Source organism: Harpia harpyja, chromosome 22 (assembly GCF_026419915.1).
Source record: "Harpia harpyja isolate bHarHar1 chromosome 22, bHarHar1 primary haplotype, whole genome shotgun sequence".
Lineage (NCBI taxonomy): Eukaryota > Metazoa > Chordata > Aves > Accipitriformes > Accipitridae > Harpia > Harpia harpyja.
Window position 1 is genome coordinate 11,665,824 of NC_068961.1, and position 23,541 is coordinate 11,689,364.

At 39.3% G+C, this 23,541-nt stretch overlaps 1 protein-coding gene across 2 annotated transcripts in view; it reads left to right on the forward strand.

The window, feature by feature from the left end:
* The window catches only part of GABRB3 (gamma-aminobutyric acid type A receptor subunit beta3), a 194,666-nt gene that overhangs the window by 165,376 nt on the left and 5,749 nt on the right, over positions 1-23,541 (forward strand). For both annotated transcript variants that reach the window (XM_052773769.1, XM_052773770.1), the window contains 4 exons: positions 883-965; positions 2,068-2,205; positions 9,680-9,832; positions 14,221-14,465. In XM_052773769.1, the coding sequence (XP_052629729.1) occupies positions 883-965; positions 2,068-2,205; positions 9,680-9,832; positions 14,221-14,465 (619 nt within the window). The remainder of the gene's footprint in view (positions 1-882; positions 966-2,067; positions 2,206-9,679; positions 9,833-14,220; positions 14,466-23,541) is intronic.

Consider the following 23,541-nt stretch of genomic DNA (forward strand, 5'->3'; position numbering starts at 1 on the left):
CAGGCCCAGAAGATAGTTTAAATGTGAAATTTATATGAAGCCATTATAAAGAAAATGATGAAGGCTGTGATTCAGCAAAACACTGAAATACGCTGAAGATTAATCATGAGCATATGGTTATATCTGTCTAAAAGTTAGTACAAATATATAAATCCATTAATTGAAAAATAAAGTGCCAATGCTGTGTGAAGCTGTTATTATAATTGTTTTGGTTGTGCATGTGTATTGTTGACACTCCTGATATACAAGAGTGTGGTGAAAAATGCAGATTTATCACTAGTGAAATGTTTTGCAAATTCATCCTTAGTGTGCTAAATTGCCTGCATTGGAGATAGCGAAGCAAAAATATATTGTTATTTGGGGAGAAAATTTAAAATTCCATACAGCACTTCATTATAAAATCCTCTTTAAATTTGAAAACTTGAGAAGTATACTCAACTTTGAAACAAAGCATTTTGCTGGACTTAAAACATTTTTTCAACATTTCAGGTTTTTTCTAGAGCTGCCACAAAACCAAGGAATCAGTTATTCACAAAGCTCTGATCATTTTGACATTTGTAGCAGACTTTTTTCACTTCACATTTTCTGATATAAAGTCATATTTTTTAATCTCAGCAAATGTTTGTGTAATATTTGCATACGCGGATAGGTCCATTGAACCCCAAAGGGACTGGTTGCATAAGGGCAAGTCACAGTGAGTTGTTCCATTGCAGTCAGTGTAACCGCTGTTGTGTTAAGCTGCTGCTCAATGTAAAACTATGGACCAGATTCTCAATTATTGTAAGCTACTCTTCAGAGAGTCCTCACTTCTTTGAAAAATAAACAACAACAAAACTTGGATTACTGGCTGTACAGTAATTCTATTTGATGTTTGTATTTCAGAATCACAACCACTGCAGCTTGTATGATGGACTTGAGAAGATACCCATTGGATGAACAAAACTGTACTCTGGAAATAGAAAGCTGTACGTACATAAGAAAATGCAAGTAAAACCTAGTTCAGATACGGGGCAGTTTTCCTTTTATAGAACTGTGTAGTATTTACACTGGTGTCTATAAACGCTATGTGAATCATGTAATTATTGGATTTTTTGTTTGTTTGTTTGTTTATTTTACTTTAAAAAAAAAATATAAGGCATCATCCATTTCTAGATGGATGGATACATCCTAGAAAAATGGGTTTAGGACAGAATGAAGTAATTTTTTGCTCCAGCCTGACTTGGCAGGGCAGTGACTGGATGCTTATCTTCAACACGAAACAATGAATGTTCATATTTTAATCAGATTCATTTTCAAGAGAGCAAACACTGTGATATCCTTTTCTTTCAGTATGCTTTATTATGCATGGATGGTCTTGCTGCAGGACCCGCCCTGGGCTTTCAGATCGGCCCCATTTATAATTTGCAATTGTGTTCAAAACAGAACCAGATTGTCTCTTCCACCTAATCATGTCCTGGGATTGCAGTATTCAGATGTATATTTGCACTTCAAGAGTTCCTGCTCCATTTCTGCTACTGGCTGGAGATTGTGGGCCATATACAGAAAATACTAGTATATATTCTATATTCAGCTGTAGTCCTCCACTACAGAAGCTAATGGAAATGGTGTGACTCACACTTTTTAGTGTGAGTGGAAAAGATCTGCCCCAGTTATGTTTGTCTGTATTCATTGAATAGTCCATCTTCTTCTGGTGATTATCAGCACAAATATACACTTGGTTTCAGTGCTAAATGGGTATGATGTTTTAAATCATGCTAATCTGCAATTTTGCAGATTATTGGGTAGCATTTTCTGTCTCATTGGGGCCATTAATACCTATGTGTATTTTATGAGAGTGATACCAAAAAACCAAGAAAACAGAGTATTTTGCCTCAAATTCCTGGGCAGACTGTAATGGCACAGCTCTTTGGGAGACCTGCTGACAGGCATACAGAGCAAAATACTATACACCACTCCCACTGTTCTGGTTCTTTTCATCGTCTCAAATGACAAACCGCGTGTACTGTGTTTGAACCTACATTTGAGTCTGCTGTTATTTCTCACTTCCTCTCCACACTTTGCCTGCAGATGGCTACACAACTGATGACATAGAGTTCTACTGGAGAGGTGGAGATAATGCAGTCACTGGCGTGGAGAGGATTGAGCTTCCTCAGTTCTCCATCGTGGAATATAGACTGGTGTCAAAGAATGTTGTCTTTGCCACAGGCAAGTATTGTCCATTTAGTGTTTTAATTTCCTTGTGTATGACAATTACTGGTTTATTAATCATAATTAATCATTATTAATCATAATTATATATAGTCTGTATTGTGTGTTTGGCTAAAGAAATCACTTACTTGGTAAAGCCTGGAGGTAGAAGCCCATGAAATATCATTTCTTGTTTATTTTTCTTTTTCTTGTGTGTGTGATACTTAACCAGCCACCTAAATATCTATGGTCTAAACAAATATGAAGTCATTCACCTCTGAATCATGAGTTTAAATGTAGCCTACAGGGTTGCTGAACATACATAAGTATGTTTTGGTATACTAGGTCAAAAAGCCACTGTTTTTACGAACACCTCCCTGCAACTTTTCAGTGCATGTTTGTTTTGTTGTTGCATAGTGAATGTAATGTCTTTTATATCTTGATTGGCAGTGATGGGTATATAGTACTATATACATAGCCAGTGCTTTTGTCATCATTATTAAGATGCTGAAATTAAATCCCTGGGTTCCCTCCTTATTTCCTTGAAGATGTAATAAAAGTTACTGGTAACTCACAGCATTGGATGTCTTCAGGTGACAAAGCACAATGTTAATTTACATGTTTAATGTTAGACGTCAGCATGTTGTTATGTGTGACAAGACCAAAGCAACACAGAAAGCCATCAGCAAGTGTGGGGCCACTATTTGGGACCTCCAGATTTTCAGTGCTCTTCAGACCAAAGGAGTGTGCTGTTCCGTCTGTCCCAGCACACTAGAACAAATGAAGCACAGCTCTATTATGTTTGTAAGCATCACTTCACCCACTCTTTGGACACAGCATCTGTTTCAAAGTACACAGAAACACAAGTTGTATTTCAGAACAAAATGTAGATATCACTGGGATTGAAATTAATATGAGGGGGTTTGCCAGCTGCTGCTGTTCTTGTTTATCATTGTGAATGGAAGGGTTTTTTTCTATAGAGAAACAGATACTCTAATCCTATATCCTTTCATTCTGCAGCTAGTGTCACCTTTGGCAGCCAGGGCTTACCTGCCCCTCCACAGGACTGGGTATGCGTTTGTAGGATGGCTCTTTTGAACAACAGTGAGAATACAGAGAACTTATCTGTGAAGTTTTTGTGACAGTCCAAAGCCACCTTTTAGTTCAGTATGAAATATTTCAGTAAAGGCATGATTTAGTAATTTAGAGATGAGAGAGATCTGTTAAAATCAGGAAAAAGAGAAATCCAAAGAGCTGTGAGACAAATATGAGAGAGAATGAAAACTGGGAGTAGACATTTATATGACTGACAAAATTTCCAGAATCATAACAGTTCTTTCCAAAAAAACTTGTGGAAGGAGTAAAAACATCCCATGCTCCAGAGTTTAAGATAGCTTGACATTAGGGAGTAGGATGAGACAGCCACAGAGAACAGATTACTCCATGTTTCTCATACCATCTTCTGAAGCATATAATTTTTGTCTCTGATGAAGACACAATACTGAGTTTACTATTATTTTGGTACAGGACATTATGAAAATGCTTGATTAATTATGAAATTTTGTGACAAGTATTTCCATGCAGGGGAAACATCACATTTGTTTCTCAAAACCACATATTTAATTCTGTGTCTGAAGCACGCTAATGAATCTGACAGATAAAGTCAGCACACTTTTAAAAAATTTCTTCTCAAGACCCTGCTTTCTTATGGTCCTAGTAATTAGGGCCAGTTTCTACATTTTTGCAGAGAATAATTCAGGCATGCTTTTTTTTGGCTTTGAGTTTATTGAAGTCTTAAGGGAAGATATTAATTCTTTGAGCTCAATATCTCAGCCAACGTTTCAGAGATTTCAGTACTAGTGTGCTTTGATTGTATAAAACTAAAAGAAGACTTCAGAGTCATGCCATAAACAGCTTTTGGAGTAGTTATTTCTCCTATCCTCCATGAGGAACAATGCTGTATAATCTTGTGTAACTTATGCAAATGGGAAAAATCTGTTCCCATAGTTACTACTGAGAAGCAAGGGTAAGCATGGGAAAAACCCCATAGATAATGACAGAAGGCTGTGCGGAGCTGCAAGAATACTGGAGGAACTGCATGCATGTTGGAGCATGGCATTGGAGTTAAAAATTATCTTGCCAAATTAGCAAAATGGGTCTGAAAAAAGGTACAAAAGACAGTATGGACAAGTGCAAAATACAACATCTATACAACTAATTTTTCGTATCCAAATTCAGGATAGGGAATACCAGATTAGGCCAGGGTTCTGTATGTAGAAACCTAGGGCTTGCTGTTGATCTCAAACTGCACAGGAGCCAATGACATCTTCTTGGGGAAAAAAACCCCCAACAAACAAAACACATCCTGTAAGGAGTCTGACTTGCATTGCTAAGGCCTGAGCTGAGTATTTGTGGTTGTGGGTAGTGGTCTTCAAGACAGTTGTGGAGCAACAGAAGAGAGTCTAGGGAAAATTAGTAAGTATGAGTGGAAGTCTAGAAAATGGAATACCTGAGATTACTGGAGAAACAGGTATGATTATGTAGTTTAAAAAAAGAGAACCCTTGGTGGGAATTGAATAAACTCTTCAGGTGTCTAGAAGTTATCTGCAAAGACTTGGACAATAGCCTGTTCTCTTTATTTGTGATCGAAAGAAGGCAAAGTAGAATTTGAATTGCTATGAAGAAGAAAAATCTGGTTTGACTGTCCTAACACCAGTTGAATTCCATACAGGCTACCATAAGACATCTAAAATGGCACTGGATGCCTATGTGTCAGTAATTGAATTAAGCTCATAGTCAAATGATATCAAATCAGTGCTGTCAATGGAGCCTAAAGAGCTATTCAGCTCTTGAACACCTCTATTCTGTCAAGCGAATAGCTCTTAGAACACTATTCAGTTGCCTAAACATAGGTATCTGGTGCCTCTTGAGATGCTGTAGAGCATCCTGCTTAGCAGTTAGGCTGCTGTTCTGGAGTCTTACAGTCTTGTGTCCTATGTGACAGTCCAGTGCTTCAGTATTAATTACTTAACTAGTATTAAGTTCTACTCTTCAATAGCCTAATCCATCTCAGATGGCATTAGACACCTCTGTATAGGCAATTAAATCACACCTTTAGAATCAGCTGGCTGTAAATCTAGATCTCCATGGTTTACACTGAGAGCTTATGCGCCATCCATGTGTAAATATCTGCATACAAACACCTGACATTTAGTGCCTAGACCTGTGAGCTGAATCTGCCTCCTAAATGTTTATTATCAAGAAATGCTAAGAAACTGAACAGGAATGGAAATATATAAAACACCACCTAAAAGCTTCAAGATGCATAGCAGTCAGGGCCAGATTAGCAACCTGTTGGTAAGAGGAGGGTAGTCTTAAAAGATTTGAAAATTAATTATTTGCTGTATTCTGAAAGATCAATCTGTAAAGTACATTTCCAATTAGCCGAAGAACCTTCCCAGAAGAACAGATTAAAATAAGAATTCTATAACTGACCAACTCTGTTATCTTGGTTCATACTTGGATAAAACAGCAAGAGACTAATTTAGCCTTGGAGCTAGATATTTCAGCTTGCTACCTTTTAATGAAATTGAAACAGAAACAAGTAATTACTTTTTACCAAGTGCCCAAATATATGAAAGAGGAACATTTTGGGCTCAGTTATTGATTAAGTATTTGTTTTCATGCCTGTATTCTCACTACTGTTGTTAGATTTAAATACTTCAGGCCAAATTGTGTTATTCCTGTACTATTTAAATTAGCCCATAGCCATCAACATGTTATATGAGATGGGAGTAAGGGTAACAAATTTGGTCTCTGAACAGCTAGTTAGGCAAAAAAACAAATTTTGATGGAATGTTAACAACTAGAATTTCCTGGTAATTAATCTCTAAAGGTACTGAGCCTTAATTGACAAATCACTATCCAAGCATAATCAGGCAAGTAACAGTGTAATTGTTGATCTCACCAAGAAATCCATTTTTATTAAATAAATTACACAAGGTGGTTCCTTCTTAGATAAATAAAGATCTGGGCTTACAATCCTTGTTCCATGCAGGTCAGGACTCATCCTTTTCACTGAGCTTTAGCCATCCAGACAAAGAGCGGGGAATAAGTAGGGGAAATAAGGAGTGTTCCTTTTTTTAATTCTTTTTTTCCACAGATTCAGTGGTCTGTTTGCTAGAGGTGAGATATTATAGCAAAGATGGCAGGCTGGAGGCAGGGCCAATAGATCATCTGTGAAAGCATAAAAGCAATACAGGTGAAAGTAATACAAACTTTTGTAGTCTCAGGGAGAGCTACCTAAAGGAGAACTCTGGCTGATAGTATGAAAAAACAAGGCTACCAGTTCATGTTTCAATTTCAACCTGAACTATACAAAGACCAAATTATTCTGAAATTTTCTGAAATCCAGATGTCCCCCAAAAATTTGAGCCTGGAAAATCACTACAAAACAGGATGACATTCTATTTACGTCTATGAAACTGAGCAATGTGTCAACTCCAGTAAGTAGCTGTAATGCCAGCAAGACTTTTGGTTAGATTGCTCAGGAGCCACAGACCCTCGAAACCTACCCTGAGACTTATAGGGCGGGGATTCATCTTGCTCTGATTTAAGGTGAATATAATTTCAGTGTCTACATATGAACTAGGTGTCTTAGTTGCTGGGAATCTAGTCAATACAGTCAGTGGAGTCTGGAGACAAATTCAGTCCACCAATAGGAGTCTTATTTTAGGAGGCGATGGATAATTCTCTAGGTTTCATTTACTAGATTGACTAGATGAACTGACTTTCCTGTAAATGTAATTGGAGCTTAGACACCTAGCTCATGTGTATGCAGTTCAAGTGCTGATCAAAAAGATGTAGGGGCTATGTCATATCCACCACCCATGTGCTGGTGTCTGAGATGTCATAGGGCATCTCAAAAGGAACAGTGCACCTTCAGATTGGCAACTGAATCTCTCTGTTACAGTCCAGCTCCAACTCTAGAGCAGGAAGACAGCACTGACAGCCCTGGCCCTAGGTATGGTTCTTAGGGTTCTATCTTCTAGCTTCAGAACAAAGAACCTCGTGCTTGAAACAACTTTATGTTGACGTCTCTGGCCTTGAGACAATCTGTCTGGAGAGTCCACCTTTAAGGCCAGGTCCCCCTAGTTTCAGTAATTACCTTGTCTCATTATACAGAGATCATGATGAGGTAATGGATGATGGTCACGGGTGAAGCATTCAAGATAAATGTCTAAAGTTTGCTCTGTTACACTGTTTCTCAGTTCAGTATTTCATTACTGAACAATACTGACATACCTGACACATCACTACACTGTTGACACACGCCTCCTCCATCCACACCATTTTTCCTGCCTTATCAATAGCGAAGTGCTCTCTTCTTTCTCTGAGGTTCCCCAGTGCGTTCAGGGTCCTTGGCACTGGAGCAGCCCAAGAAGAGGCTTTGATTCAATGGTTCAGTTCCACTGAACCTTCTTGAATGAATCCTTCAGACTATTTATCAAAGTATCAGTATTTTATGGGAGAATTTCCAGTCATCACCTCTATCAATGATATTCCACAGACACCCAGACCTGGACAGGACTTTTGGAAAGGAAGAGATTTATAGAGAATCCTTTACGTGGGTGGTGTATTATATGAAATAATTTTCCTCAACAGAGCTTTGTAAAGATTTCTGTCTGATGCACTACTCTTACTGCAGAAAGGTGATCAGGTCTGCCACATTTTTTATGTATTTCATGATGGCAGGGTATTTTCCTGTTTTATTTACATAGTCTGCAGACACAAGGCCATGAAAACCATTTCATAAGAAGCTCAATGAAAAAGTTAAGCTTTGTTAGCAAAAAAGCGGGCGTGGTTTCAAAGAGAGAATTTGTCTTTTGAAATTAAACGTTGGTCATTGGAAAATGAAGATGTTAAGCAAGCTAAAGTCTAAATGATTCTTTGCTGAAAATTATGTTGACTGCTCTAGACAGCAGAAAAGCTTGGTCAGATTTTCATGATGAAATAAATTCTTCTGACTCTACCAATATTCTTCTACTGGTGAAATTAGAAGGCATTTCTTCCTGGAAAAAAATCGTTGCTGATTGAAGAAATCACAGCAACCAAATACAGCTACTAGATATTTCTTTTTCCAGTGATAGTTCTTCTGAGATTGTTTGATAAAACAGTTAAGGATAGTTGCATAAAGTTTGGTACTCCCTGGATGCTTCTGCTGCCTGGAAGCATCCTGTATGCCTGTAGCATTTTTTCTGTCATATGACTCAAAGTATACCTAACTATCAGGAATGCGATGAAGAGAAGTCTGCAGTTTTCTATTCCTTCTTTCATTTTCTCTCTCAGGAAATCCATCATTCTTGTGTATATGGGCAAATTTAATTTCTTATGCTCATATCCAAACATATGAACATAATTTAAAGGGAAGTTTGTAATTTTTTCTTTGTTTCTAGATGTAATCTTTCATATCTTGCACGTATTTTCATTAGAATAGGTGGGATGTGATCTAATATCTAGTTGGGCTCTCAGTATGTTCAAAAATGTTTTTAGGATGTTGACTGTAACTAGAGCTTTTAGAAGAGCTATTAGAAGTATCATATCTAAGATTAGTGATGCAAACGCTGAAATCATGGAGCTAATGTTGTGTGAATGACTACCTTTTTCTTGTACAGCTGTACTCAGATTTAATCATCTTTGCATTTGGTGAAAGAAGTCACAAATCTTTTAACTGTTTGAGATTTCTAAATATATAAAATATATTTGGTAAGAGTAACACCAATTTTGAAATATACCAGTTTGAATTTAAATAATAAAATGTTCTGTTTGAAACATTGACATTGAGGTTATTAATTTCTTTTCATTATTTATTTGCTCCAATTTTAACAGTTCATGAACCCTATATATAAACACAGATATAAAATCATTTTTTTTGTGCTTAAAATATTTTTGGAAGAAAAATTCTGTCTGGCTCTGATGTTAGAGGATCTGGTCTGAAGGCTTTTCCTCACTGTGATTCATTACTATTTGGTTTTGACACCACAGGTAGCATGTTTCTCTTAGTTCAGATGTAATTAAGAAGTGCCATCTCATGAACAACTCTTCCATGTAAATACAAAACTATGCACATGACTAATCCTCTCAATATAAATACTATACGTAAAACTGTGTATTTGGATAAGCATTTTACTTGGGGACCTAAGCATCTGTTTTTAAAAACTAACCAGTGCTCACCCATCTGTTCAATAATCTAGAATAATTTACTCTCTCTTTTCTTCTCAAAAACAAATTACTTGGATAGCACTATATTCACTGCAAGGTTTCTTTTAATACCAACCAGTAATACAGTGAAGGCGTTTTCCCTACTGTTCTGCAGATGTCATAGTACCCCATAAAATGTGCATGCTTTAGTTTCTGTGGAAACTGAAGACAACTATCTGCAAGTGTCTTTTCTTCAGTATAAATAATGCTGTTTTCCTCTCCCTTTCCTCAGGTGCCTATCCAAGACTCTCGCTGAGCTTCAGGTTGAAGAGAAACATTGGATACTTTATTCTTCAAACCTACATGCCCTCCATACTGATTACCATTTTATCATGGGTGTCATTCTGGATCAATTATGATGCATCAGCAGCAAGAGTTGCCCTTGGTATGTGCTAAGAATGAGTGGGACATTAAAATGTCAGGCTGGATGTAGCCTTCAGAGATTGTTAAAGACTGCAACGTGATGTCAGTATTTTGATATTCCAAAATCATTTACGTCAAAATTATGTCATTCAGTATTGCCTCAAAAGTGATGAGTTTTCCCCTGCATGCAAGAATGTAGCTACCACTAAATCTCTGCCATGAGCAGCTCGTACGGGTCCCAGCCTTGTTCTCATAAAAGTTAACGTTGTTGTCAGTAGCTTCAGCAAGGGGACAAGCTCCAGAATCATACTCCAAGGGCCTGAGTGTGGGTTTTCAGTCCAGCTCAGTCTGGGAAGACAAGTGTGGCTCCAAGCCTCCTCCTGAGGTCCTAGCTGCTTTAACTGACAATGGCAGGAACAGATGTCAAGAACCATGTGCTCATTGAGAGCGCAGGGGAATGTCAGCTACGGACCATGACATCCCAGCTCACCCTCAGAATGCACGGTATGCTAAGTGCATTTTTATCACAGCTTAAAGTGCCATTTACCTCATGGCAGAAAAACATGCATTTGGCACAGATTAGTAATCCCAGTCCAAGACCTTTTCAGATCAAAGTATGCTTTAAATAAGGGAAAGTGGCTCACAGGATATATTTCATTTATTACAGAAGCATACTCAGGGATAGCTAGAGACAAGGAATATTAAATGGATCCCTAAATAATCCTTATGACTACTGCCGCCTCTCATTTCATCCCAAATCCTGTCTTCAACCCTGTGCTTCCCAATAGCACATGCCTTCCTTCCCAAAACTTGACACTAAGCCTATGCTGTATAACTTCCTGCTACATTCTCTTCTCTTCTTAAAACAGGAACATATTCCCTAGTTCCCTTATTTTTCTGATAGGTACCACAGCAAACTGTGAGTCCAACCCACGCCCATGAGATTCCCCATCTCTGTACCACCTACCTCCCAAGATCCCGCATAGCAAGGCAGGCTGGCCAGCTACACCTATACCTTTGTGCAATATAGTATTGCATCCTAGCATCTGAACTTGGATAATTGAAGATATTGTAGATTAACTGCAGTTACTGTACAGTAATTCTACAGATACTGTGGATTAGCTGGTGCATATGGGCATGACAGAACCTGGCCTTACGACTCAGCAGCTAGTGCATGTTCAGCAGGTTGCAGCTAAGTAATAGCTTAATGGGAGGTGGGACATAGACTCCAAACAGCTCTGGAGCTGTTGAGCTCTGGATCATAAATGAACTACTGGATACCAAAGATCCACCCTGGAGACATTATGACTGAGTGAGGGGAGCACTTCAAACATCTAGTGTCTAGATTTTACATGCCTGCCAGGACTGCAGAGAACAGATGGTTAGACAGAAGTTACCAAACCCAGTGACATTCCACACCCTTCTATAATGAGTTCACACAGTTTTTCCTTGTTTAAGAAACAGGACTGTCTCATGTGGCCTGTTTCTCTGTAGCACAAGTTCAAGTACCATACTGTGATAACACAAATATTAGAACAAAAGTTGGAGACTACATTCAAGGCAAGCTCAGGAGCCCAGATGTTCTATTTCTGATTGATAGAAAGTCCTTTTGAAAGGATGAAAATCCATGTAATAGGTTCTTCTGAGAAAACAATTAGTGCCTTGGCGATGTCTGTGATGTTTGTATAATAAAGTTCAGTACCATAGGTCTAATCTTATGTTCCTTTGTATAGCCCTTCTTACGAGTCTGAAGCTGATATGAAATGGTATCAAAGTTTAAAGGCAATATAGCATCTTTGGACATATGTAACTGGCTCTGAAAAGCGCAGTACAGAGGAGGGTAAGGCCTGCTGGCCTGGGTATTTGCTAGAGGAAGGATTCCCTGTGCAATTCTTAGGGACGTGGAGACAAGCTTTTACCCAACCCCTGCAGGAAGCCTGTGTTCTCTACAAGAGCCTGATTCTAGTTCATTCACTTCCATGTTTTGCTCCTGTCCCTGGTCCCTTGCTGCACACACTGTCTGTGCTCCAGCCTGCACTGAACCAAGTAGTTGCCTCAATAGAGAAACCCAAGCAAAGGCCAGCTCCTTCCAGAGACTATGTGCTCTGAACAGTGCAGATAGAAGCTGATACAGGGCTGATCTCAAGAGAAATATTCAAAACTACCAATTCTGCTCAAAACTGAGTTTTTGCTAGCTAGCCCTAGAAGTTCCTAAATTTGGTCTTTTGAGCGAGGAGAAAAATAATTTCAAGAGTTGTCACTCTTGGGAAGGGTTGTAATCACAAGATTATCCTATTTTTATATGATAGGTGAGTGTCAGCTGCTTCCCCTCCAGCTGTGCCTTAAAATAAATTACTGATCTTCAGAAGGACATTTGCCTGCAGAGTGTCAGGATCTCCCAGGGGATGTATTTCCTTCTGGTTAGTGATAGCCACCTTTCTATTCAGTGTGCTTCATCTTCTGGATCACCAAGAGAACCACCAAACTCTTCCTGTGTGGCCTTTATGGATTTAGCTCTGGAATCTAGATTACAGCCTGGGAACAGGCACCAAAAATGTGGGCATCATAACCCTGACTGGGCAGGCTTCTAAGTTCCTTGTTGACCTAGGCTTTGGTAAGCATCTGTGGGATGCTAGTGAGATGCCTAGGGTGTATTAAAAGGAATCTGTGGGATTTCTGATACAAAAATCAATTTGATCTTAGGTAACTTTTGGAATCCCTTATGGGAAGCAGCAGCAGGTAATCCCACAAAAAAAACACGCTAGTTCAGGCTAGAGAAATCCCTTGGGCTGCAAACATATGATAGTGTTTGATGCAGTCCTCCACCCTTCTCACCCCTGTTCTTGTGCTGGCATGGAGGTTTTCTAGAGACTTTGTTGAAGTTTCTTTAGGTAAAAATCATGTCTCAGCTATACTCCTCATTTTACTACAGAGGTGAGTGAGTTATACCCAATATAGTTTTTAAATAAGCTTGTGCTGTGTGTGTCTCCACTGTATTTCAAGCCATGGAACATCTGACATCAGCACACGCTTGTTTCACAGTTTAGAGGAAAAGCACCGAAAACTGCATGACACCGACCTACTAAATATACAAAATACCTGTTACAGAACCTCATAGGCTACTACTACAGTTCCCTGGAGTGACACTGTTTACACCAACAGCTTGATTTTGAGTTATATTGTCTTTATATCTGTCTCTTCAGGTAAAAGAAGCTGTGCTTTATAATATGGGAGCAATTTTCTTTCATCCTTTATTTTTGTTCTGCCTGCGTTTTAGTGACTACTTACAAACTGATGGTATAATTATGGAATCAGAGAAAATAGTAATGGAGGGGACCTATGAGAATGGCTTGCCTCTTTTACCAATGTAGACTTATTCCACAAATCAGTGTTTTCAGCCACCCGTGATTTGCAATTCCCATAGAGTTTCCAGCAGAGATACAGACCCTGCAGTTTATTGTGAATTCAAGCAGACTGACAATAAATTTTCTTTTCTTACCACCTTTTCAAAACAGTGCTCTGTAATACATTTTCAGGTGCTGTGTCCACGCTTAGGTAAATAAATGAGGGTTTGACATACCTTATAGATTTTTCTAGGTACTTTATTAGTGTCCAGTTGATCACTATAAAAATGCTGCTCTCCCTCTGTTCTTTCCACAAATGCACATACCTGCTTTGGCATGGTCTGCCTCTCACTGCTCATCTCGCTTCTTTCTCTGTAAAAATTACACTACTACTCTAACCTAGTCATCTCAAATCCCTCTTCTATATTGTCCTTTCCTGAAATAGGTGTCTAAAATAGATGGGATGAACTGCTCTAGAAAGGTGCCTGTCTCTCTCCATCTGCTACTGGGGGGCCCTAGAGGACTAACTTCAACCAACTGCTTAACTCTTAGAAATTTAAAACTGCATGAGAGGAATCTTTCACAATCTATTCAAACACTCTGCCTTACTATGTGCACATGGTTTTATCTATCCAGACCCCTAATTAGTTTTGTTACTTTTTAAAAATGTCTTTCCTTTGTGTTGAGCAGCACCATGCTGGAAGGGCACACCTTCTGATGCTTGGCAGACTATTTGCCTTCCTGTTGCAGATCACTTTGGTCTTCATGGAAGAGATCCTCAGTACAGCTACACTGGCTTCCATGAAGCTACGTTAACTCACGGCAGTGGTGCCAGGCCCCCTTGTTAGCTCTTCCCCCTGATCATATGAAGGAAATACTGTAACAGAATAATAATGCATGACACTTTAATTTTGCTTTCATTTGCAGTGATGTCACCTGCGAAATATCTTTCACAAATTTTTAAGCTTCCTCATACTGACAAGGCAAATTTGCCAAAAACAAAAATAAAATTGAAACATGGTATGCTTGGAGTTGTAAGATATGTGCTCTTTTTTTCTTTGTGTAGGAATTACAACTGTGCTGACTATGACAACAATCAACACTCATCTGCGAGAGACTTTGCCTAAAATTCCGTATGTTAAAGCCATTGACATGTATCTCATGGGCTGCTTTGTATTTGTCTTCTTGGCCTTACTTGAATACGCCTTTGTCAATTACATTTTCTTCGGAAAAGGCCCTCAAAGGCAGAAGAAGCTTGCAGAAAAAACAGCAAAGGCAAACAATGATCGCTCAAAGTTTGAAGGCAACCGGGTAGGATTCTTTAATTTATACATAGTCTCTCTTTTCTTTTATTACAAAAACTAACTGTATGAAGTAAACAAAAAAAGCTTCCATAAAAACATCACTAACCACATCTTTTTGTGGACAAACTGGCATTTTTATATTCAAGAACCTACACAGAAGAATATATTTAGGCATACAGAAATCGAGATGAGTATGATCTGTATGACAAGTAACTGTAAGACGAAGAAAACAATGGGAGTGCAGCTAGCTTGAAAATAAAGGCTCAGATTTACAAAGAAAGACATTTATTTGTGTAAATCAAATACCATTTAACTCTGATTTTAAGTACCTAAGGGAATCCAAGATCTAGGCATACTTTTTCTCACTTCAGTTAGAGAGACCCATTTAGAATGGGAGAGCACAGATAAAGGATTAGTTCTGCCATGCTAATTAATTGGCCAGCATAGCTGAACCGCTGTGTGTGGCATCGTCATCTGCTGCTGTTTAAGACCAGCAGAAAATTATGATTCCTAGAGAAACTTTCAGATTGATTTCTGAAGCACAGTATTGGCATGGTCTGTGCTGATTACACTCCAGCCTATTTTCTTGCCTGGAGTGTTGCTCCATCCAATGAATACACTTTTTTTTTTTTTCCCTTTGGAAGAAAAATTGAAGGTACTCAACACTATATGATGTTAGCAAGCCGTGTCAGTTTGAATAGAACATCTTTTTTGGCTAAAGTACTCCCAGTGAGGCTTTTTCATTCAGTTTTGTTGAGTAAGACTGTTTTTTCTATCAGCTATAAATTAGAAGAGTTCACAGTGACAAAACTACTACCTGTTTATTAAATACCAGTATCATAAAAGTAATTACAAGTTGTATTTTTTATTCTAATGATCTGTCTGCTGTAGTAAATGTAATGCAGAACTACACCTAATTATCGACACTCATATCTGTGAAATAATTTTTGAACCAATAAACTCATTTTTGTCCACTATATTATGAAACCAAATTCTCATTGCAGTTGGCAGCACTGCTTAGTACTAAGCTAGCAGCAAGAATGAATTCCCTTCTGTGGAAAAATAAATAGTTATAATAATAAAAAAAGCAGATGGGGAAAAAAAGAGTATCACAACTGAAAGTAATGAGAAGATTTTAGCTGCAAGCACGTGATGCAGATGTATGCACTAAGGTTCAGTTCTCCCAATAGAAACCATTTGGTGAATCTCATCCATTTAAATGATTTACATAATTCAGTACAAGTCTTGCTAATGGGCCCAATAGCACCCCATGCCTGACTGTTCTTCTATCTTGAGATCAGTTGGTTTATATTGTCAAAAGAAGCATATGAACCTTAACTAATGAACATGAGGGGTTTTCACACCCAGATCATGTCATTTTTAAATCCCAGATCTGAGCATACCATACATCAACCCTTTTTTTTTTTTCTCACTTTTGACTTACAACCTTTTCTTTCCGGACCATCCTAAGCAAATACTGTGGACTTTTCTGACTTTTCTGCTGGTTTAATAGCAACCATGCATGAATGAAATTGGGATACAAATTCAGCACACTAGAACTGAAAGAAGAGTGTGTTGCTTTGTCCCTTGTAGTCCCAGCTGTGAAAGGGAACTCTGTGTGCTTTGTAGAACACATATACTCATACTGACTGTGAATATTTGCTGTTCAAATGATCTAGGATAAATAATGAGATATGGTTCCATTCTCTGTGGAAAACATTTTGTCTCCAGGCCTCAGCTGGTGAAGTCAACAGAGCTTTGTTGCAGTCACTGGATTCAGTGCCTTCAGAGAAGCAGTGCCAGCATACAACAGGAAAAGACGGGGACATTAGCTAGAGCTGATCAGAAATCTTCCTTTGAAACAAAGCATAGACAGAAAATGCAGATTCAGTGGATGTAGGATGTCAAATCTGAATTTCTGATTTGAAAAACACTGGCAAATACAAAGCAGAGGGAATTACTTAGAGCAGGTAAGAGGTCCCAGTGCTTTCAGGATGAGCAGCTCAGGGAAAATCCATCTAGCAGATCTACTTTGGACAAAGTTTACCAGGGCTTCCAGACATCATAGCCCTGAAGAAGGAGAATGGTTTCCATGGTTCTGGATTGTGCCCACCATACCATGCTGTACAGGCATACATGGATGTAGCAGGACAGGTGGTCATGCCAGACTTTTTTAACATACTTCCCATGGAAGACAGTACCTGAAAGCTCTGCAGCCTTGGGTCTGACCTCTTCAAGGGCAGTAAAGAGGCATTAACTTCCAACCTGTTCTTTGGTGGCTCTTGAAGATCATTGGATCTGATGGAAATAGCAGCTGCTTGGCATTGCTTGCTTCTTGCTTTAGAGTTGGGACTCAGGGGCTGGATGTCCTGGGAGAGGCTCACAGACTGGAGGGCATACTGCACAGTAAGGAAGGCTCAGAGCCACAGATGAAGACTACCTTGGGCAAGTTCATGGAAATAATTGGGGGTTTTTATTTTGGTGAGGCTTCAGGCTTCCATGGAGTGTATTTCCATTCAGAAAGGGAAGGTTTCTAATCCTGGGAGATATTTCAGATCTCACATGATTTGGAGCTGAGCAACATTTTTAAAGAATGGGAGAGTGCCTAAAAACAGGCAGCCCCCTTTGCAGTTATCACCACTATTTGATGACTGTCAAAATGTACACTGTGCTGGAAAGGAGATTGAAAACAGTTCAGATATAAAACTGGAAGAAGGCACTACTTTTAGTTTGTCTCTAAGACTACCATTTTGGGTTGATTTGTGTTGCTGTTTTGTTTTAGTAATTGAATTGCTTGTATATGAACTGTGTGCATGAGCTCCCTATCATTGATTTAGAGTGCTAGCTCAGAGCACTAGGAAAAAAAAAACAACAAACAAAACCAAATAAATAAATAAACATTAGTCCATTTATTGTCCACATCAGATGCTGTAACTTGTGGGTGTAGTGACAGAATGACTCTGGGCTGTATCAGGGCCAGCCTGAGTCAGTGCTCAGACAGGAGGGGCTGCGGCACTGTGGAAATCGCTTGTTTGCATTGGGAGGCAGAGCAGAGACAGCACAACATATTGCCTGGCATTCAGGCCCTGAGTCTGAGCGTTGCTCTTATGGTGCCCAAGACTGGGAGTGCTGCTGAGGCAGTGTCTGTCTCTCAGGCAAAGGGAACAAGAGGAGGATGAGGGAAAATGCCGCATTATTTTCACTCAGTAGTGTTATAGCCAATGGAAAGCAGTAGAACCAGTATGGACACTGGTATTGTAGTTCATTTTTTACACGTCAGAGAACCGAAGTCTGGTGTGCAAGCTAGCAGGCTTGGTTATAAACACTCTTATATCAGTAAAAGGGCTTTTCATGCTTTCCTAGTCGAATTTAATTGTAGACTGGAAGAATTTTAATAACAAAAATGTTCTAGGCCACAAAATCCACAGATGTGGGGATGTCTGTGTTTTATTTGATAATTGCTTTGCAAAGCAGCCACTGTTCATGCTCAGTAACTCTGCTTCCTAATGCATTTGCATTGTCTTGCATCAGAGCTTACGGGTTTGAAAAGCCAACACTGGCACAGCCATCTCCATGTTGATGCTGCTGCTATGGACATGCCTCTCAAATGCCAAGCTTTTAAGCACTTCTCTCTGAGTTGTTCCTGATACGCTGCCACTGAGGCTTCCTGGATTGAGGAGGGCTCCACCAGCTGCTGCCGCTGAGCTGCCTGTGGGCTTCACTGCTCCCATTACGGCTTTCTGTCCAGCTCTGCCTCTGTATTAAAGCCAACAAACCCAATAGCTCCAGGCATAAGGGAAAGAAGAGCCCTTGTAGCATGGAAACAGCACAGACAGTGTCCTCACATTGCAGAGGTGACGAAGAAAAGCGGTGGGGAGAGGAAAACTGCCCTCTATTCTCCCGTGTAGCACTGCTGAAGGTGGCATGATGACTGAGGCGCATCTGACTAAACTGAATATCTGGAAATGGTTTCAGAAGATTCAGAACTGGTGATGAGATGAAACCTGAGCGAGCCTTTACGAATGACTCATCTGTGGATCAGCAGCTGACTACAAAGAAAATTTCACACTTAGCCAGCTCTTCTTTTGACTGCTTTTGCCTCACATTTTATTTCAGATAATGCACTGTAAATAGTATTCCTTGCTGAACTTTTCCAGCCTATCCCAGTAAGCCATAGTTACTGGAGACAAACAGGATGCTCCTTTTTTGTGTATAACCAATTTTCGTACATGTAACAGTTTTGGATTTAAAACTCTTTTGAAAACCTTGATACACTGCTTCATATATGAGGACAAGCTCTAGGATAAAGAAAGAACTGAACCTTGATTTTTCATAAAATATTTCTTCTGCCTATGGTATCAGTGCCTAAATTAAAAAGTCCTCTGTTTGTGGAAAGACTGTCAGAAAAGAATAGGTGGCCTGTAAAACGTTTTCCCTTGAAAACTGATCACCATTGTTATGGATCAATTCTGTTTCTCCTGTTTGCGTTGGCACTTTCAGTTTTGCTACATGAATTGTTTCTTTTAAATAAGGCTCAGATATAGCCTAATTTACAACTAAATCAGCATGAGAGAGCTTTAAGGCAATCCTGTTCTCACTTGTTGTTCTCTCTTGTGGTAGAGGCTACTAGCATAATCAGCTGGTGAGCATGTGTTTTGGACATTGCTCCTTCTGGGCCAATCCACAGAGGTTATGATTTGTTACAGTCCCCTGCTAAAACTATTACTTCTTAGTTCAAGCTGTGGCAATTTACGTTTTCAGTTTGGTGGCACCAAAAGTTCAGCCCCAGGGTATCAATCAGGAGGGTAAGTATCACACAAGCTTATTCAAGCTTCAACCCCCCGTGGCTGTCAGACATGTGGGAAGAGCTTCCTTTGTACAAAAATAATGCATAACCCTTTATAAAAAGGCCCTTCTCGTCAGGCAGTCCCTGCATGTTTTTTTAGCTCTGGAGATTCCTGGTTCAAACCCCTGCTGTCAGCCAAGGCAGCAGCTTCCCACCAGGCATTGCTGAGAATAGAGGCTCAGGCCACTTACATGTACTTAGCACTTTTAAAGAATTGTTAATTGTAGCAACCCTTGTCACAAGTGGGATTTTATTCTGAGAATGAATATCTTGGCTGCTGTGGCAGAATTATCACTCAGTTTAAATTGGGAAATATGAGAATAGCAAAGCTGGCAGTGTTCTCCTGTGCATCTTCATCTTTCCTGGATACTTTCTTCGGTGCTGTTTTGAACAGTGGGATATTTCTGAAAAATGACTGTGATGAGTAGGTGCCAAGTTTTGAAAAATATCTGTCAAGGGTGATGAGCACAGTTCTTGTGGGAAGAACTCTCATCCTGTAGCACTTATGATGGGGACATGCAGTGTGCACTGGGAGACTCATACATGTACTAATTTTGTTCTGCAGCCACTTTGCACGAGTACGAATGGTGCAAATCCAGAGCCAGTAAGAAGGATTGTACGTGCAATCCATAGTACAGCCCAGAGATTGTAAGAATCCAGACAATGTGAAATACAGGGCAAGGGAGGACCATACATTTATTTCCTTTTCTTCTTCTGTTCAAATACATCAAGGTTTATTGTCAAACTCCATTCTTACTTGGTGGACAGTGACATTAATATGAAAGTTCCTAATTATTTTTCTTCTTCATACTTTCGTTGTTTTTCAAGATCTCTCCATCTTCCCAGTTCTGCTGGCTACCCTGGGCTCATCTGCTAGGCTTATATAACATAATTCCCTCTTTCATTTTTTTGTGCTTATTAATTAATATAAAATATTAAAATGGTAGTGAGAGAAGTATCAACTTTTAGGCTCAGCAAGAACACTCAACAATACCATTTTTGTTGTGCTTGCAGTTTTAAATTATTTTAAAAATATCCAAGGCATAACATGGTCAATGAATTTTGCACAGATAACACTTAGGGCCTGATCGTATACTGTTCTACATGCTGGAAAGCCATTTATACATAAGTAAAGAAGATGAAGACTGCTACCAGGTAGTTTACCCCTTGCAAAACCATAAATGCTTGCATCAGGGCAAATCAGGTGAGAATCAGGTAGCTGGAGTCTAGATTACAATTTCCACCAAAAATAATTCCCATTTTATTATAATTTTAAGGGGAGATCTATTTTGTGGCATGATGTACTTGAATAGTAATTTTGATGTAAAATAATGCAAGACTAACTACAGAGACAGCTTCTCGTGCTGTTATTTAAACCCGCTATTTGCATTTATATTGCTTCATATAATGGAAAATGTTTACATGGTATTTAAAAATTTGGGATTGATGAACTCCTAAACATACCTATGGGGTTTGAGCAAAATGCTTCCTCTTTTTCTTTTTGTGTAGTTGAGTGAAAGGCTTATGAAGAAAAAGAGATTTCACTGTGAAGTACTCCTTAAAATTTATGGAATATTAAACAGAGAACTAAATGAACTTGAAATAATTCAGACACTACCTAATAGTAAATCAAACGTCATGGTAGTTTCCCGACCCTAGTAAAATTTTTTTCAAACTGGCATTAAAGCTGAAGATTTCCAAGAATCTTGATTGGAGAAAGATATTCAATAGCAGCTCTTGTCTTTCATTTCTTTAAAAATATAATACCTAACATCTAAAATGAGCTGGTATCTTGTTTAGAATTAAGAAGTAGATTCAGGACTTTCCAGGTGTAAAAGGGTGTTGAAGTTTCATACCTACAACATACATTTCAAGTTGAGCCCATTGGTGACGTGGTGCTCCTCCAAGAGCAAGGACCAGAGGTTCTTTGTGAAGCCTTATCTTAATTCTCCTCTTTCGGGCTTCAGTTAGGTAAGTTATGGTCATTTTTGTGTAATGACATTAGGCTGCTAGAGTCTTTGGATTTTTTATTTGTACTGTAATATGTCTAGTTCAGAAATGGTGAACCTTCAAATGTGAATCTGGTTTTCCGTGTATAAAAGGTCTCACAGCATTTCATGCTTCTCAGCCTCCAAACGGAGTTATGTGAGATTCAATCATTTCACCCCAGTGTAGGAGCTGTAGTTATTCAGAGGTGGGAGGGATGGGGTTTGATTAAAATTGATTCTGAAATAAGAGCATCAGTTTTGCATATTTGGATCCATGCTGATTCAGCAGGGAATTAATTAATGATTTGGTACTCAGGTGTTTCCATGTGCTTTGATGAGCTCACTGGGAAACACTCCATGGAAACAGTCAGCCCTGGCTTGTGTTGAGGAGGAGATGGGGGCACCAGCAGTGGAGAACGCAGTGGGGAAACGGGAATGAGTGGCTTCAGGTGGAGCCACAGTGGGCAGGAGACTATTAGAAGCATGGAGGCACAGGGCTGGCAGAGAAGGCAAAAAAAAAGAATTATGTAGGTTAAAGAAGGATGGTAAGGAGTAAGGGGAAATTGGCCAAATCCACAGTGCAATCTCTCCAATTGATAACAAGGTTCGAGAGCAAAGCCTGGCGTTAACATTTGGGGGGGGGGGGATTTCCAGTGCACAGAAAGTGACATTTTTGAGCCAAGTGATAAAATTATATTCTAAGGTTCATAAGGAGTAAAACTAAAGCTTTATTAAAGACATTGGCCTTGTTCATCATGTGTAGCCATGACTGTAATCCGTTCAGCTGCTTTTCTTAATCTATATCTCTACCCGGGATAACATTTTCCCTGGAGCCACTGAGCAACACTCATGGAGGAATTTGCCTTACCTGTATATTCAGGCAAACATGAGTTGACTTGCACAGGATACCCTGCCATTATTGGTTTTCTTCTTTATTCATTGAAAGCTTGTGTACATTTGTCAAAGTCATTTAAATTGTTGCTTAAATCATTCAGAAGTCATGCTTATGTGCAAATACTTTTTAACATGTTGCGTGCATTAAATATTCATATTTCACAACATCACCTTAAGATTGTCACAAAGCATTAGCATATATTGTTCTAATGTTGTTGAGGGCTTAGGTGGTTTATCCAAAACCTCTGAAGGAATCAATACAATTTGCAGGAAAAGCAGGAATAGATCTCAAGATTATCTGTGGACCAGAAGCCTGATTTCAGTTTCTGTAGACCCCTTCTTCTCTCCATCTCCTCCTTCCTTGTATTTGACATGCAAGTCTGTTGCTCTATTAACAAAGAGATGCATTTCAAAATGTTTCCAAATATGTTTCATCTGACATTTTGAGAAAATATATCCTGTCATGCAACTTCATAGGACACAATGGTATCTTCAGACAAAGCATTTACACAAACATTGCAACTTTCTTGACCACCTTTCTAGTTTGATTTATAGATGCAGTGATGAGCAGCAAAAAGTGGCAACATCATTGGCAGATCAGAGGCAGAAGCCACATTAGAGTGGCACGTAAGGTTGGCAGATAAGGTGAAGGCGGCGATGCAGTGCAATGAAATAAGTGGAATAAAACTAATTCCTTGGGCAGGAGAAGCCTGAATACATAGGTGTACCCTCCAGAATACAAGCTTTCAGCCGACACCTCACTTACTTACAAAAATCCAGGCTCATATAGAAGGACAAAGTACCCATGGATGGGCTAATGTCTGTATATATGCAGGTGACAGACAGAATCAGGAGAGATCAGGAAGCCCTGGGGGAAAAAGCAGCTGAGATCTGTGGTGGTGGAAGCAAAGGGAGTAGAGACCTGCAAGGGGAAGGCAATGCTGTCAGAGTGGAGCCCAGCAAAATGGTCTCTGCTGGGGCATTTTTAGTAGGGTGAAGGACATTTCTCAAAGCCTGGGAGGAGATGGGAAAGGAGATGACATGTGACACTGTGGGGGCCTGGATGAGAGATTTAGTTTTAAGCTTCCTAAGGAAAATGCAGATTGCGGAGATATTTTGCACAATGGTGTTACAAATCCTGATCATAATTTGTATTCTCTGTGAAAAAAAACAGAGAAAACTGAATCAGTTCTTTTCAGAGACCACCGTAAGTAGTGATGATATCCATGGCTGTATTTTACAGCTGTGTGTATTCCCTGGTTACAGATACTGCTCAACAGCGTGAATGCGTTTCTACAAACCTCAAGCTCATAGTTTTGTACCCAATGGGTTTCTGCCCTGGGGAAAATAAATTC